General features: G+C 38.2%; 1 protein-coding gene across 1 annotated transcript in view; it reads right to left on the bottom strand.

Moving 5' to 3' along the window:
- The window catches only part of LOC115210707 (solute carrier organic anion transporter family member 4A1-like), a 170801-nt gene that overhangs the window by 37237 nt on the left and 115891 nt on the right, over window positions 1-17673 (bottom strand). Inside the window, exon 4 of the mRNA XM_029779400.2 lies at window positions 4042-4144. Coding sequence (XP_029635260.1) covers window positions 4042-4144 — 103 coding nt within the window. The remainder of the gene's footprint in view (window positions 1-4041; window positions 4145-17673) is intronic.

Raw genomic sequence — 17673 nt, forward strand, 5'->3', positions numbered from 1 at the left:
AAAAAAAAAAAACTAAAAAAAACTCAGTAGATAAAAGGGTAAATATTTTGTCTTCCCCTTCCAGTTGTACCTAATTGAAATATACTATGTCTATGCTGTTGTTACAAGGCAATATAAGCCAAATGCTCGAGACATAAAAATGGCAACAGGCCCACTAACAGTAGTCGGACCACGTATTTATTCTGTCTCAGAATTGGCACTTTATTCACACACACACACACACACACTGGTACATGCACATACATTAGTTTGAAGTTGTGGCTTCCTTTCGACGAAAAGGACCCCACCCTTAAATAAAAATGTATAAGCCCCTACACATACACACGTGTGTGTGTTTCCCTCAATTCTCCCTCTTATTTCCATTTCTTTTCTCTTCTTCCATCCCTCTCTTTTGTGATCCTTTTGCGTAGTTCGCAAAACCTAACGATAGTCTTTGACAGTGGAAGAATTTCCTTATCTTTCTGCCATTCAGCATTGCTCTTCCATTGAAAGGCCCAAGTAGAAACAGGCTATCTGTATGTGTATGAGTATGTTGAGAGAGAGAGACAGAGGAAGAGAGAGAGAGAGGGGAGAGAGAGAGAGAGAGGGGAGAGAGAGAGAGAGAGAGAGGAGAGAGAGAGTGTGTGTGAGTGTGCTCGAGAAAGCATGTGCGTGCGAGAGTATGAGAAAAACAGATAGAGTGTGTGTGTGCAAGTAATTGTATGTGTCTGCGCATGTATGTGTGAAAACGCATCCGTATAAGTGCATGTGAACACGTGTATGTGCATGGGAACTTATACACGCGAGTGAAGGCGCGTGTTGTGGAAAAAGAATCTATACGAGAGAGAATGCGTCCTCGACAAATGTATATATGAACAAGTGTGTATGTGTATACACACACACACACGCAATGCGCGCACATAGACTGCGCAATATACATACATTCACATATGCCTATGTCAGCGTACTTAAACGTGTGCAAAGGTACTTGTATGTATGTACGTGCTTACGTACCTTCTTTGCGTGTCTATGAAGACGTGTGAATATTCATACGTGTGTGCGTGCGTGTGTCTAGAGACAGGGTGAAGGCTGGTCTAAGACACAGAGATAGTTGACAGCATGAAAACGAAAAACAGGCTAAATTCTGACTTGCGTCAGCGTCTTTGGAATAAGGAGGAGGAGGAGGAGAAAAAAGAGACTGCAGTTGTGTGTGGAACGGTAGGTAGTGGTGGATTGTGGCGGTGATAGAAGTAGTAGTAATAGTAGTAGGAGGAGTGTTAGTCATCGGATACCGCTGAGATGATGTCAGTGGTTGTTGCTGTTGTTGTTGTCGGTGGTGGTTGTGATATTGATACCACAAGTGCTGTTTGGCAGGGTTTATATTTGTGTCTACGTTGTAAATAATTGCTATTATCTAACCCAAGATCAATCTTGCCGGAGTAGGCTTACGATCTAAATGTTCCAGCCACGACCATCACATTTGTTTTATTTCCTTTTTGTTTTTAAACAGCATAATGTATACAATTATACATTATCCAGAGTGTTTCCTTTTGAGACAGAGGGATTCTTAGATGAAACCTTGCTTGTTAATTCTGGCTGGTCGAGCAACCAAGTAGCGGTTGTCACATCAGTTCATCGACAATAGTGATGTTGTTTTCTTCTCACCCAAAGACGGTCCTGATCAAGTAAACTTATGATCACATGCATTCCAGTAATGACCATCCATCCCTAATGAACGCATCCTCACAACAGTATATATATAGTTTCGTTGGTAGGTGTTGCAGATGTTAAACTTGCTGTTTAACCTCAAAGGCTGGTTGCGGGGAAAGGCTTCCCGGCCGTGGCAGTCTCGTCTGTTTTTCAGACATAATGTTACTAGGATACTATCTAACGCGTCCTTTCACTTTTAGATGCTTGAAAAAGAGAAAGAGATTGATTTTGCAATTCAGCCGGTCACATAAAGGCTGCCACTTCTGATCTTGTTAGTGCTGGTTACTTTATATGCCTTAACACTACTGTAATGTTAGGTGGTTGTTTAACCCCAGGTAAACGCATGTCGGTTTTGCACCAGATCACTAAAATAACTGCGCTTCATTCTCAAAGTAGTCTTTTTGTAAATGTATTGCTGCGCACCAATTTTGACTTTGCTCTGAATAAGCGCAGAACTGGTTGTGTTGTAAGTAGCTTGCTTACCAACCACATGGTTCTAGGTTCATTCCTACTACGTGGCACCTTGAGCCGACCAAAGCTTTGTCAGTGGATTTAGTAGACAGAAAGTGAAAGAAGCCCGTCGTATATATGTATATATATGTATGTGTGTCTGTGTTTGGCCCCCTCCCACCAACACCGCTTGACAACTGATGGTGGTGTGCTTGCATCACCGTAACTTAGCGGTTCGGCAAAAGAGACCGATGGAATAAGTAGTGGGCTTACAAAGAATAAGTCCTGGGGTCGATTTGCTGGACTAAAGGCCGTGCTCCAGTATGGCCGCAGTCAAATGACTGAAACAAGTAAAAGAGTTAAAAGAGAGTAAGCCATAAATTTACCTGTTTCTTTTTTTTTCTTTGTTTTATTCTATATTAATAAAAGCGAAATTCTGTCTGTCCGTCTGGAACCCCTGTATCTCAGTCTACACTTGCTCTACATAACCATTATACCTTCTTGGAATCAGGGTGATTCCCGGGATTGAAAGTCTGCCCTTCATTTGGTTCTTGAACATCCAGTATTCAGATCTGATTTAAAAGCATTTGGATTGCTATTTTTAGCAGGTAAAGCTTAGATGATCCACGCCATCTTAGTTGGTGTTTGTCACATGACGTCAGAGATCAAAGGGGAGATAAATGACATTAGCTTTGTTAATTTTACATCGAGATAAGAACTATGGAACAAATTGTCGAACAGTTGGAATTCAAATTTGGACTGGAACAATAGAATGATTGCATTACAGAATTAATTCTCATCCGTCCGTAACCTCTGATCAAAACCACCGGAGCATATAGTCATTATACAATATTATAGTCATGTTATTAAGCTATCTATAGTTTTGGGTCGCAGGCCTAATTAGCCCCTCGCAAGAGCCAACTTGAAAGTCTGCATGGAGTGTGGCTTTTAAACTAGTAAAAGTCGTTAAAGAACCTTCGCTATATTCTCAGACAATAGCATTTCAGTTTTCGCCTCTTTTCAAACGGTGAAATATTTCTATTTCAGGGTGAAATGCAATCGCTCCAGGTTTTCTTTTCGAAACTGGTTCTTCATTTACGATAATGGATGGACACAAGACCTTTGCCAGACTTTTGGTAGCTGGAGATGCTTCAGAATGTTCTGTGTGGGTTCTAATTTGTAATAACACTAAAGTAGAGTAAATGTGAGGATGCACTATTGAAGAGTGATGGGGAAGTGCCGTGCAGTGCACCCCCTTAGCGACAGGCATGGGTGGCCAACATAAGTATATAAATATATATTTAAGATAATCAAGCACTCTCTTTACTTTTTTTTATACTTGTTTCAGTCATTTGACTGCGGCCATGCTGGAGCACCACCTTTAGTCGAGCAAATCGACCCCGGGACTTATTCTTTGTAAGCCCAGTACTTATTCTATCGGTCTCTTTTTGCCGAACCGCTAGGTTACGGGGACGTAAACACACCAGCATCGGTTGTCAATCGATGGTGGGGAGACAAACATAGACACACAAACATATATACACACACATACATATATATATATATACATACGACAGGCTTCTTTCAGTTTCCGTCTACCAAATCCACTCACAATGCATTGGTCGGCCCGAGGCTATAGCAGAAGACACTTGCCCAAGATGCCACGCAGTGGGACTGAACCCGGAACCATGTGGTTGGTAAGCAAGCTACTTACCACACAGCCACTCCTGCACCTAGGTACTGTTCTTTACAACTTGAATGTAAATAATTACGGAGAAGCGTTGGCTGCTAGAAAAGGCTCTTAGAAAATAAAATGAAACAAAATGTGCCGAACAATCGGATCTGCCGGATTACTGGATACCAAATTAACAAACCTTTATTGTATAACGATAATTTACTTACGAAGAAGTATCAACACGGCCGATATCCACATAATAATCCAAGAATTTTCCACCTAAGAGGTATCCAAATGCTGGCCCAATGATGGACATCGTATAGAAGATACCTGGACAAAAAAGAGAGGAAAATATTTTAATTACACAAGAGTTATTTATGGTAAAATATTTCTGTTTTCATCTATAGTTAAATATAAAAACAAATTCCTGTGACCATACGATACCCTTTATTCGAAAGTTGACAGTAAATCAGAGGAAATTTGGGCAAATAGAGGATAACAAACAGATAACATGTAAAATAAATTGATTTGCTGTAATGAGTCTTACCGTTTTATTTATCCAAGAAGTAAAAAAAATTCCATTATTGAATCGTTGTGAACATGCATGGAGCGTAGTTGATTAAACAGAGACATTGGTTAGTGTAGGAAAAACAATTATAAGGAAATCGTAATGAGTAGAGTTATACTATGAAAGGTTTTTGACTAGCTAGACATATTACTCTTTTACTTGTTTCAGTCATTTGACTGCGGCCATGCTGGAGCACCACCTTTAGTCAAGCAAATCGACCCCGGGACTTATTCTTTCTAAGCCCAGTACTTATTCTATCGGTCTGTTTTTGCCGAACCGCTAGGTGACGGGGACGTAAACACACCAGCATCGGTTGGGGGGACAAACACAGACACACAAACATATACACACACATACATATATACGACGGCTTCTTTCAGTTTCCGTCTACCAAATCCACTCACAGGGCATTGGTCGGCCCGAGGCTATAGCAGAAGACACTTGCCCAAGATGCCACGCAGTGGGACTGAACCCGGAACCGTGTGGTTGGTAAGGAAGCTACTTACCACTCAGCCACTCCTGCGCCTATATGCATCCAGTATGTTTAAATTTGATTAATGAATAGAGAAGAAATGCTTTTATATATAAATACCCCGGAGTAATATGTATCCCCACTTAAACGTGGATGTTCTATTTGAATAAACTATAATGCGGTAGTTACCATAAGAAAAACTCTCATATAAGCTTTTGGTACAAAATGCTGTCTCGTTTATACCGATAGCGGGAAGATAAATCCCCACCTCCAATGAGGTGTCCACCAAATCACGTAATTTCGACCTTGTTTGGTCTCGTAAATGATGGACGCTCAACCGCTGGAAATAGTAGCCATTCATCTTCTCGCCAGCGATATATAGAATAACATTTATGTATGTTAGAGTAGTCTCAACTAAAAACAGAAGCCTCCAATTAATCTTATTCTACAATATATATTAATTTGAGGTTATGAATTCATTAAAACTAAAAGAAAAGAACGTTTGAGTTAAAAGAGACGTAGTCCTGTTAACCAGCATTAGTTTTACTTAACTGAACTAGTTCTGAAATCTCTCTCTCTCTCTCTCTCTCTCTCTCTCACACACTTGAAAGTTTAAATCCTGGTAAATAGTAGGGGGTTAAGCATATACATAAACACGCATATACACAACTCCCCCTTCACATATACATGTGTGCAGTGTGCTCTTGGAACAAAGAAAAAGTACTTAATACACTGAAATTTTATTTATTTGTGTATATGATGTACCAAAGTTCACTTCGTCACTATTTCTAAAAAGTAAAAAATTAAAAGAAAAGAAAAGAAAAATTAGGACAAAAACTAAAACAAACAAATATGAGACACGATGCTTAGAGTGAAACTGCGGTCACAGACCAGAAAAGACGCGCTCACACGAGAGAGAGAGAGAGAGACTGGGGAGCAGAGGTAAATGAGAGTGTGTATATAAGGGACACGGATGGTCGGCTCAAAAGGGAACTAGACACTTTAATTGAGGTGATGGAGTTGTTTCTGTCCTGCATTTGTACTGAGATGTGTCCATGACAACTTGCAACAGCTCAGTTAACTTACACTTAAGTAGGTACGAAAGGGACAGGGCAATGTACTGAGTACCACACGCAAAAGAAAAAGATATTAAAAATTATTTTTAAATAGCTGTCATTTCCGACCCCATCGTGGTGGGGGAAAGAGAGGCAATTATAAAGGGCTTTCAATGAGGACAATTTAAAGAAATTAAGAACTATTTTCCTGAAGATAACTTTCAAGCTTGACCTCTACATTGTATATATTTCCTTACTGCCCACAAGGGGCTAAACATAGAGGGGACAAACAATGACAGACAAACGGATTAAGTCGATTAAAATCGACCCCAGCGCGAAACTGGTACTTTATCGACCCCGAAAGGATGAAAGGCAAAGTCGACCTCGGCGGAATTTGAACTCACAACGTAACGACAGACGAAATACCTATTTCTTTATTACCTACAAGGGGCTAAACACAGAGGGGACAAGTAAGGACAGACATAGGTATTAAGTCGATTACATCGACCCCAGTGCGTAACTGGTACTTAATTTATCGACCCCGAAAGGATGAAAGGCAAAGTCGACCTCGGCGGAATTTGAACTCAGAACGTAACGACAGACAAAATACCTATTTCTTTATTACCCACAAGGGGCTAAACACAGAGGGGACAAACAAGGACAGACATAGGTATTAAGTCGATTACATCGACCCCAGTGCGTAACTGGTACTTAATTTATCGACCCCGAAAGGATGAAAGGCAAAGTCGACCTCGGCGGAATTTGAACTCACAACGTAACGGCAGACGAAATAGCGCTAAGCATTTCGCCCAGCGTGCTAACGTTTCTGCCAGCTCGTCACCTGATCTCTACATTGTATAAGCTACTGAAGCCAGCAGTGGTAAGATTTTTTGCATACAGAAACGAATATTTTGGGGTTAGGGTAATTTGCATAAATAATACTAGAAAAATCAAATCAAATAGGTCAATGACACAAATTTGGATAATTAAGTTAAAGTGTAATAATTAAGTTAAAGGGTGGATTATGAAGGCAAATTGTGAAATAGTTCCCAGTTGTAAACAACATGAGAAACTTAATTCGACAATTTTTTAATTAACTGTTCTAAAGTTTACTTTATTCTTTAAGGACGGCAGAGGGAATGGAGGATGTGGATGGTGTTAATTTGTGCTATAATGTCGTAGGATAAACAGTCTAACGATGGATGCCTCTCCACTTGGAAAATGATAGGACCCATCGTCGAAGGAAGTGAAACATAGATAAAACAAATACAAACATGTACGTGAACACACGCATCATATATTAGAGAGAAGCAGGAGAGGGAAGGAAGAAAATGATGGGGTCAAGATCAAAACGTTGTTGTTCTTGTGAACAAGACAGAGTGGCATGTCTCCATATTTCTACAAAGAGAAACGTTAAAGAGTTACGTGTTGTTTCAAGTAAAAGAGAGAGAGAGGTATTTCAGTAAAACATAATGTATTATTCTAAAAAATTAGAAGAACTATCATAAGTAGCCTCTGATCGCACACATTTATTAAACAGACTGAGCCGGAGAAACATAACTCATGAGATATATTTAGTGCAAAACTATCCGTATCGCATAATCTACTGCATATGTGTATTTTCGCGTGTTTGTTTGTGGCGTTGTTAGCTAACTCCTCCGACAGCGTTTTATTGATTTTGATGAAACTTGACACGTGAGTAGAACTCATGTCTGGAAACCTCGTGACATACTTAGATTGTTGAAAAAAATTCAATAATAGGTCCCTGGAAGGGATCTTTATATCTACCTTATATAACTAATCTTTTTTTTAAGCACCCGAGGAAAAAAACCCATAGCACTTGCACAATATTTTTAACACTCAAGGGAAATAACCCGTAGCACCTGCACTTACAGTTGTTAGTTTTTAGCGAAGCGATCAATATTTCATTTTCATGATCAGCGGACCTAATTCTGTATTTCGCTACTCACAGTTTTGAACTGCTAGACCTTATTATTGCACTTTCTTGATGCATGTACACTTTCAGTACCCATAATTCTGATAATTCTGGATTTTTCCAGTTAAAAATTTTTGATGACACTAAATAAATTTTTGATTCCAAAACGTATTTAATAAGTTCATTTAATACAATGAGCTCATACCTTGAATGCTTAAAATTCTTAAAAAACGAAACCAAACTTCCGCACCACATTCAGTTGGGACACCCTGAATCACATACGTATTTTACAAATAATATTTATTGCTTATTTACAGTTCATACAACATTTTGATGGAACTGATTGAGGCACCGAATTCAGAAATATTTTACAGGTTTCATTATTTATGTTCGATTACTTAGAATATCGATTTTTTTTGTGTGTCAAATTTCTTTATTTTTGCAGACAATATCACTTTTATATTTTATTTGATATGTTAGTAGAACTAATGTCTGGAAACCTCGCAACGTACTTAGATTGTGGGAAAAAAATCTATAATAGGCCCCTTCCAATGGATCCTTCTATCTACTACATATTACAAATATATTTTTAAACAACCCAAGGGTAATAATCCATACCACCCGCAGTTTTTAGCGAAGCGATCAATATTTGATTCTCACGATCAGCCAACCTAATTCTGCATTTTCCTACGAAATTTTGAACTGCTAAACATTATTATTGCACTTCCTTGATTTCAATCTTAAACCTTAAAGACTTCATTCATACATTTCTATAGATACATACTTCTTTGAATACCCATTACTCCGATAATTTTGCATTTTTACAGTTACACTTTTTTCATGGCAGCAGATAATTTTTTTTATTCCACAACATATTTGTAGTGGTTTCTTGCAAGCATAGCGTGGATTCGATCCTCGATTGCCAAATTTCACTTAACACTTCAACAGTGCTTTTTTCCCGGTAAAACAGTTTTTCTGTGAATGACAGCAGTTATACATTTCCCAGATGCCTTCGCTAAGCAGAATAATGCCTTTGCCACTTGACCCTTCTAGGCCACCAGGGGCTGGAATGGAGATAACAGACCTCCAACGAAATCATTTGTTCTCAACAATATGTCTATCCTTCAGGCTGCTTTTCGTTAGTTATAAAATCAAGAACTCCGTAAGCTAAAGGCAGTTACTGAGAGCGACCATCAGTGAGTGTGAACGTTATTATTGCAATTTTTTCATTTCATTCTTAAACATCAAACACCTCATTTATATATTTATATACATATCTACTACTTTTATATATTATCTTTAATAAATTAGCCTTCATAAAGTTCACCTTTAAAACGCCACGTGTCAGAGTACTTTCTCGCAAACCTCCGAAAACCTCTGCCGCCAACCTCAAACAATCTCTCTCTCCTCCAGCTGACAGTTTATTGTACTTTTTCCCGACGGAAAATACACCTTTTGTGGAAGTTATAACGAAATTGCTTTCTCATATCAGAGTAATAAGGCGTTTCAAAAGAACATCTTTACCCCCGGGAATTACCAGGTACACCAGCTAGTAGTAGAAATAAAGACAAAGTGAGTAACAAAGAGGAAATAGTCCCTTGCAATCAACCTGTACTCAGCAGTATAGTAGGCTTCGCAAAAGTAGAACACCAAAGGTATAGTGAATGTCAGTCGCTAAGCTATTCCACACATGTCGAATGGAAAACAACTGTTACGGATAATTAGTGTATTGTTGAATAGACATAGTCAGGTCATCTCAATCTGAAATTCAACAGCTTTCTTATGTAATAGCTATCTTGCTGATATACCAACATGTTTGCTCATAAATATCTGCATATCAGATAACTTATCAGGCTTTGGAAGTTCTGTGTTTCGTGACAGCAAGTGTTAGAAGCATTCGAATCTGTTAAATGTCTTACGTCGCTCATTAGTGTTATTTGTTCAGCACTAATATATTAATTCATTTTTTTTTTTGCAATAACAGTATCTGTGAATTTAGACCTGCGCACACAAACATCTTTACAGATATCAACATCAGTGGCACACGTGAAAATATGACGTCATGTCCATATTTGTATACGTGTTTAGTTATAAAAAGCCAAGAAACTGAGAAACAACACTGGCCGCCCCGGTTTGACCGATATCATTTAAACTATTCAATCACGTCTCGCTGAATGCTCACGTAATGATTATTCTAATCTGTTCACTATTTATTTTACAAATCATTCTACGCCAAAAATAGATTGTCAGTCACCCTACACGTATGGTCTTGGTTTTAAAAGATGATAGAATGGCGATGATGAAGGGCAGTTCAAAGGTTACGGTGACTACATTAAACTCCTTTCGGTTTTGTTAGTAATTCAATGTTGAGAGAGAATTCGCTCACATGAAAATTGATTAATAACTTGAATGAATGAATAAAGCTAATTTTGAATCATTCATATTTCTGATTTTTGAAAAATATTAGGGAAAACAAGAGAAAGTAATATAAAACTGTCGAAGGAAAACTAATTAAAATCATTGTACGCAACAGTGACAAACCATTTATACAGGAAATACGAGCTAATCATATCTATAGGCCAGCAATTAGCGGTTAAAAAATAAACAAACAAATAGAGTGTTGTTAAAATGTGGAAATAGTATTGGACATTGGCAGCTTTTGGAAATATTAGACTATAAAGCATTTGTTAGATTCCTGACCCAGCAATTCTGCTTACCTTTCGGACTTACGTTTTCTGACCAGTGTCTATAAAATTTTTTAAAGGGTGCGTTTCACAATGCTGACTTCCAGAACCATTTCTGAAAAGCCGAAATGTGTTGTACTGATCCAATGGATTATTAAGGACTACGCCACTAAGGAAGGAAGACTTTTTTTTAATATTTATCTACTATTATTAAGAAGCCAGCGAGCTGGCAGAATCGTTAACACACCGGGCACATGCTTAGCGGTATTTCGTCTATCCTTACATTCCGAGTTCAAATTCCGCCGAGATCGATTTTGCCTTTCATCCTTTTGGGGTCAATGACATAAGTACCAGTTACACACTGAGGTCGATGTAATCGACTATACTAAACCTGAAGCCTATAATAAAAAGGATTATTACTAAGGTGGAGAACTGGCAGAAACGTTAGCACGCCGGGCAAAATGCTAAGCGGCATTTCAGCCATCTTTACGCTCCGAGTTCAAATGCCGTCAAGGTTGACTTTACTTTTTATCTTTTCGGGGTCGATGAAAGAAGCACCAATGGAACATCGGGATCGATGAAATCGACTAAATCCGTCCCCCAAAATTTCAGGTTTTGTGCGTATAGTTGAACGGATTATCATCACCATCATAATCATCGGGAGAGTAGAATAGCCGAAACAACATAATCTTCTCTTATTGCTTTACGAGTTCTAGCCAGTCGGCGTTGCCTGTCTTTCATTCCCGCTAGAATCGATAAGATGTAGCCAAGTAATAAAATCTCTTTAGTCCCCTATATTTATTTATGTAACAGTCAAAGTGTATATCAATACCAATACGTTATCTAACCCGAAGAGCATCGTTTTATGTGAAAATTTCTACTACCGTCTTTCGAACCATTGCATTTCCGATAATACAAGTTATTCGACGGAACGCCTCTCGTTCCATCTGAGAACCCATTTATTCAACAGGACATCTGTCGTTCCAACCGATAACACACTCTTCTATAGAAGCACTCTTCATTCAAGCTGTCCGTTAGTTAATATTCCATCATTGATTTCGCAGTGGTTTACCAGAGCTAAATGCAAATAAATGTGTATTATGACTACAAAAAGACTCCATTGGTATCCCTTTATCTTCGGAGTAAGCTTGATTTCTTAAAATCACTTCACCTACAGCTGATGTTAATAATAATCTCAATATTAACAGCATTTGTATCGTAAATGTTTAGGGGTTTTTTGTCTTCTTTTGTACGTTTTTTTTTAACCGGCTGACAGTTTATGATTAGTAATATGCGTCATTCAATGACTAATCTATTGATTTCAGAGACAGAATTAGTAGTTGTTTGTGATGTTGATGCCTTTCTAAATGCCAGTCATTAACAGAATAAGTGAAATAGCTACTATCAGAAATCGAACCAACATTGCAGAGTTGACCGTCTGTTACGCAGTACTTGCTACGTTGTAATACCGTTATTTTATTTTGGCTATCGATGAGGGTGAAAATTCATTGAAACCAGATATGTCAGGAACTCAGAATGAAAAAGGACGAGAAGATTAAGTCGAGATGTCCCCATTTCAGCCAGCTGTCCTCTCAGGTATAACATGTTTAAAGCAAACAATAGAGTTTATTAATGATAACACTGCGGACATAATGACAGACTATTCATTTATTGAACTGAATTGTTCCATATGACAACCCGAAGAACAGTCTGATACTGCTTTCATATCGCTGACTGACGTAAGGTAATCAAAGGCAATTTGCATACGAGATACCCCCCCCCACTACCGCCTCTCTCTCTCTTTCAGTTGATGTGAGTTTTTCATTGATATTGAAGCTCGACTACTTATAATTGTCAGCATTTAAGCGTCACTTATTGTAGTCTTATCATGTCAGGATATGTTTCTCGATTATGTCAAACAGTCGCTTTATTACTCATCGCAGTCAGTGGATTGGCATAATCGTTAGATTGTCGATTAGTAGGCTTTGTTAAAGGCGGCGAGCTGGCAGAAACGTTAGCGCGTCGGACGAAATGCTTAGCGCTATTTCATCTGTCGGTTACGTTGTGAGTTCAGTTACATTGTGAGTTCAGTTACGTTGTGAGTTCAAATTCCGCCGAGGTCGACTTTGCCTTTCATCCTTTCGGGGTCGATAAATTAAGTACCAGTTACGCACTGGGGTCGATGTAATCGCCTTAATACCTATGTCTGTCCTTGTTTGTCCCCCTCTGTGTTTAGCCCCTTGTGGGTAATAAAGAAATAGGTATTTCATCTGTCGTTACGTTGTGAGTTCCAATTCCGCCGAGGTCGACTTTGCCTTTCATCCCTTCAGGGTCAATAAATTAAGTACCAGTTACGCACTGGGGTCGATATAATCGACGTAATCCATTTGTCTGTCCTTGTTTGTCCTCTCTGTGTTTAGCCCCTTGTGGGTAGTAAAAAGAAATAGTAAGCTTTGTTATATTCGTTCCAACTCCCTGAATTGCGTGTTCAAATCCTGCCGAGATCAACTTTTTTTAAAATTTTTTATAAAATGCTAGTCCAGCAGCAGAGTAATTTTTCCTCTCCGGAAGATCGAGCCTTTTACATTGTGTCACGCTGATTTCGTCTAAGAGTACTCATATCCGTGGAATACTCAGCCGCTTACACGATGAATTTCATGAGCAAAACTTAGGTTGATCGAACAAGAGAATCTTCATCATCGAGATCGATGAAGAATAAACAAAAACTTGGACCTATTTGCAACATCAATGAACGTTTTATTCACAGTTTCCTGAAAAAGCTCTTAGGCGCCTACGAGTATCTATGCTTCTCGTCTCCCTTCGATATTTATTAACGTATGTCCACAAGAGATATCTCAGAACAAATACCACATTATCTGGCCAATCGACAGTGTATGTAAATTTATATGTGTATATATATATATATATATATATATATATCGTAGCTGTTATGCAAAAGTGTAAGTCAAAAACGTTACTTTTTCAGAAAACGAAAAAATAGTTTCACCATTGCAAAACTGTTATACTACACTTTGACAATTTTTTAATATCCTGGCATCTAAAGTAGCTGGAAATACGACAGTTTGACCAAAAGAACTGGCTATTGCAATCAAAAATAAATATTGAAAAAAAAAAAAGAACGCTTTTAGCCAAACTTGGACATACGACAATTTAACATAATACCAACGATATATATATATATATATATATATATATATATATATATAATATATGATACATAAGACGTCTGTTTTAAATGCCTAAATGTTTAACCACAAGTAAGCTTTCAAGAGGCAGTTTCTTTGCTAATGTAGAGTGTGTAACTCGAATTGGCTGCTATCTTTTGCAGGCCAATCGACCACGTAGATACTTCGTTCCTGTGTGTTTCATCACCAACACTACATTTCATACACTAACAAGATTAACGAATTTTCTGTAAACATCGTTTACAGTTTTTTTGTTTGTTTGCTTGTTTTTATGTTGAGAGACCTCAATGGTTTCGTGTGTGATGTTCCTCTAGGGACAAACGGTCATGATTACTGGTATATCCAGCAATTGAGGCTGTCGATTATTTAAAATAAATTTAAACGCTTGTAGCTTTAGAAGTTTTTTTTTTTAAATGCGAGTTTCATCATCAAAACTATAACAGAAAAATTTTTAAGTATAATTTGGTGAAATGTTGAGGAAAAAATCAAGTGGCAAGAAATATAACAAGATCCCTAAAAAATGTTAAGGCCTTTCTAGGCATACAGCGCCCTCATAATGCTCGCTTGACATTTAGTGTCACCTTGTATTCTTACAACGCTTCAAGGGGGTGCTAATTCTTAGAGTAAAAAACTGATTTTACATCTCCACTTAACAATAATTTTATAGATTTTAAGCGTAAAACAGGCGATACTAGAAAGTATAGATTAAGTGCAAATTGCTTCTCTCTACCATTTGTGCCACGTCTACTTGCATAAAGAAATCAACAACAAATGCTAGAACTTTGTTAGTTTGTTAACCTTACATATTTGCTATATATATATATATATGTAGTACGTCTTCAAAGAAACTATAAATAACTATAAATAAAATAGCTTGTCAGGGAGCGAGGCGTGGGTTGTGTGAGGAGGTAGTTTTAGGCGCTGGGGAGTTATGTACTGGGTAGGCATGCGCGTAAAGTAGGTATGTTTGGTTGTTTTCGAGGAGAGAGAGAGAGAACTATCTGCGAGTTATGTGCGTGGGGTGATGTGTGAGCACATGCGTCTACTGTCAGGACACCCAGAAATTGTGTTTTCATCTATCAGTTTAACTTGGCACCCTGCATTATAAAAGGGGGAAGCCTCTCGGCGACCGATCGACTTGCGTGTACTACAATCTTATAAAAGGAAGGACCCTCTGGATAATGCAGTCCCAGGTACATTAAGTCTCCACGACTAAAAGATATAATCGTTATGGCTGAACGTCTTTTATCATAACAAATACCTTATTTTTTTATAGATAATTTTAAAATGTGAAACTATATTTCTTTACTACCCACAAGGAGCTAAACAGAGGGGACAAACAAGGACAAACAAACGGATTAAGTCGATTACATCGACCCCAGTGCGTAACTGGTACTTAATTTATTGACCCCGAAAGGATGGAAGGCAAAGTCGACCCCGGCGGAATTTGAACTCAGAACGTAACGGTAGACGAAATACGGCTACGCATTTCGACCGGCGTGCTAACGTTTCTGCCAGCTCGCCGCCTTATAGTGATATAAGTTATCTTGTTTCAGATTTGAAACAAAATATCGAGAATTATACAGTTAAACAAGCAGAACTAAATGGAGACATTGATTGAATAACGTAGCGTAACATTCTACTTGATTACACAAGTTTGATTCTTTTTCCTTTTTATAATTCACCTCGTTTGCTTTCCATGTGTTGACAATTATTTCTTTCTTTTTGCTTGCTTTATTGGAAAACGCAATAGTTGTTTCGCTTTTGTACTTCCCTTTACACGTAACTCAGATTTTAAAAAAATATAAATATAAGCATTCCAAATTTCTCTTTCTCTTTGAATATATATTTTTTACTTGTCTGTCAGTTTGACTGCGGCCATGCTGAAGCACCACCTTTAGTCGAACAAATCGACCCCAGGACAGTCTTTGTAAGGGCAGTACTTATTCTTTCGGTCTCTTTTACTGAATCGCTAAGTTACGGGAACGTAAACACACCAACATCGGTTGTCAAACGATGGTGGTGGGGGTCAAACAAAGACACACAAACATATATATATATATATATATATATATACGACGGGCTTCTTTCACTTTCGGTCTAGCAAATCCACTCACAAGGCTTTGGTCGGCCCGAGGCTATAGATGACACTTGCCCAAGATTCCACGCAGTTGGACTGAACCCGGAACCATGAAGTTGGGAATCAAACTTCTTACCACACAGTCACTCCGGCGCCTAATATATTCAACGCCATCAACAAATATTTCAATTTTATTTGTTGAAGTGTTCTGACGAAAACAGATGTCACTATAAAATAGCTATTTTATATTTAATTGGCAGTCTTAATACAGTAAAATAATTATAAAATAGTGAAGGAATGAGATATATATTTCACATTCGTTATGAATGGGAACAAATACAATAGAACTAACGATGGTCTGTAATGAGTAAATAGTAAGTATAAATGTTTGAGAATTTTACGTAAAATTGTTGTTGAGTTTTAACTGCGTCTTTCTGACTTCAACTACATTTCTCATTCATATATACACATCGAAAAAGCTCTATAACCGTAACACGATCTCAGTGGTTGGAATTAACAGCAAGTTCGTCTAATGCAGATATTACTAAACCTTATCGCACACTACAATTGAGAGACTGATTCACAAAGCATTTAATCAGTGGTACAATTCAATGGAACGCTTTGACAAAAGAAAAAAAAAAAAAGATCAGGCAGTCAGACTGTCAACTCAAACACGGTCAAAAACTTTTCTTAATACCAAATGCAACGACCTGTTTTCACCTAAGTCGCTATCAATAATGGAACTTTGGGACCAGATTTGGGTAGATCTGGCTTTATGAATATCATAATGGTTTCTGAGAAAATAAATATACATGAAAAATGATTTGTCAGTATGTCACGAACTTGTACGGGATATTTGATTGTCTTAATTTAATCTTGTATAGTCAATTAAATTAAGACCAGTAGATACCCGGTAATCTTAACCGATTTATGAAACTAAATATGGAATAATTGAGCGCGCTAATCATCTATATGAATTGCTTCTTTATCCTAGTTTTTGACTGGATAAAAGCGATTAATTACTAACATCAATAAGGAGAGAATGGCATCTTGCTTTATTAAACCACCAACATTTCTAACAAACCCAATCTAAAAAACTACGAGTTTTACTCATTTCAAGCAACTCCCAGTAATATGAAATCGAATTCTTATTACCGCAACAAATCTAGCTTCATGTACTTTTACTCGACTATTATATTACCACTAACAGCACTACCATAACTGCCGCAATATAAAAACTGTTTTGTAGAAATAATTTGGGCATCAGCGTTTCCCTGAGACTTGTGGATCAATTGTGGATTCTTTTGGTCACCACTTATTGTCATGCCATTATAGTGCTGGCCATCTCCCACGTCATGCTGCTCTCAATCAGATCATAAAGGCCTAGACGCCGCAGACTGCCCCTTCTAGCTCAAGCCAGCGGGCTGGAGTGAAGAAACGGCAAAAAGCAGGATGACATGATTTTCCCATTCAACGGGGTAGGTGCCTTATCTGGGATGCCACACGTTACGACACTGTCTCCAACGGCAACCTGGTGTGTTCGGCTGCCAACTCAGGATTCGCTGTTCATCAAGCCAAGAAGGGCTAATAGTCAAAGTATCGGTCGCTTTCTGACAAATGGAGTCGCTTTAGCCAAATGGAGTCCTTCGATTTTCTTGGCCCGAACTGCATCTCTGCTCGCTGCTATCCGGGAAGAGATGGCTACTATCAGCAAGTGCGAGCCCCGTGAGCTGGAGTGACTGTTCCAGTGCATCTCTCTCGCCATCCTCTGGTGCAACGCCTTTTTAGTTTTGCCTGTCGGGAACATGAGGCGAGTTGACAAGTCTTACGTCTCTTAAATAAAATGCCTTTTAGCACA

This window comes from Octopus sinensis, linkage group LG4 (genome assembly GCF_006345805.1).
Source record: "Octopus sinensis linkage group LG4, ASM634580v1, whole genome shotgun sequence".
Lineage (NCBI taxonomy): Eukaryota > Metazoa > Mollusca > Cephalopoda > Octopoda > Octopodidae > Octopus > Octopus sinensis.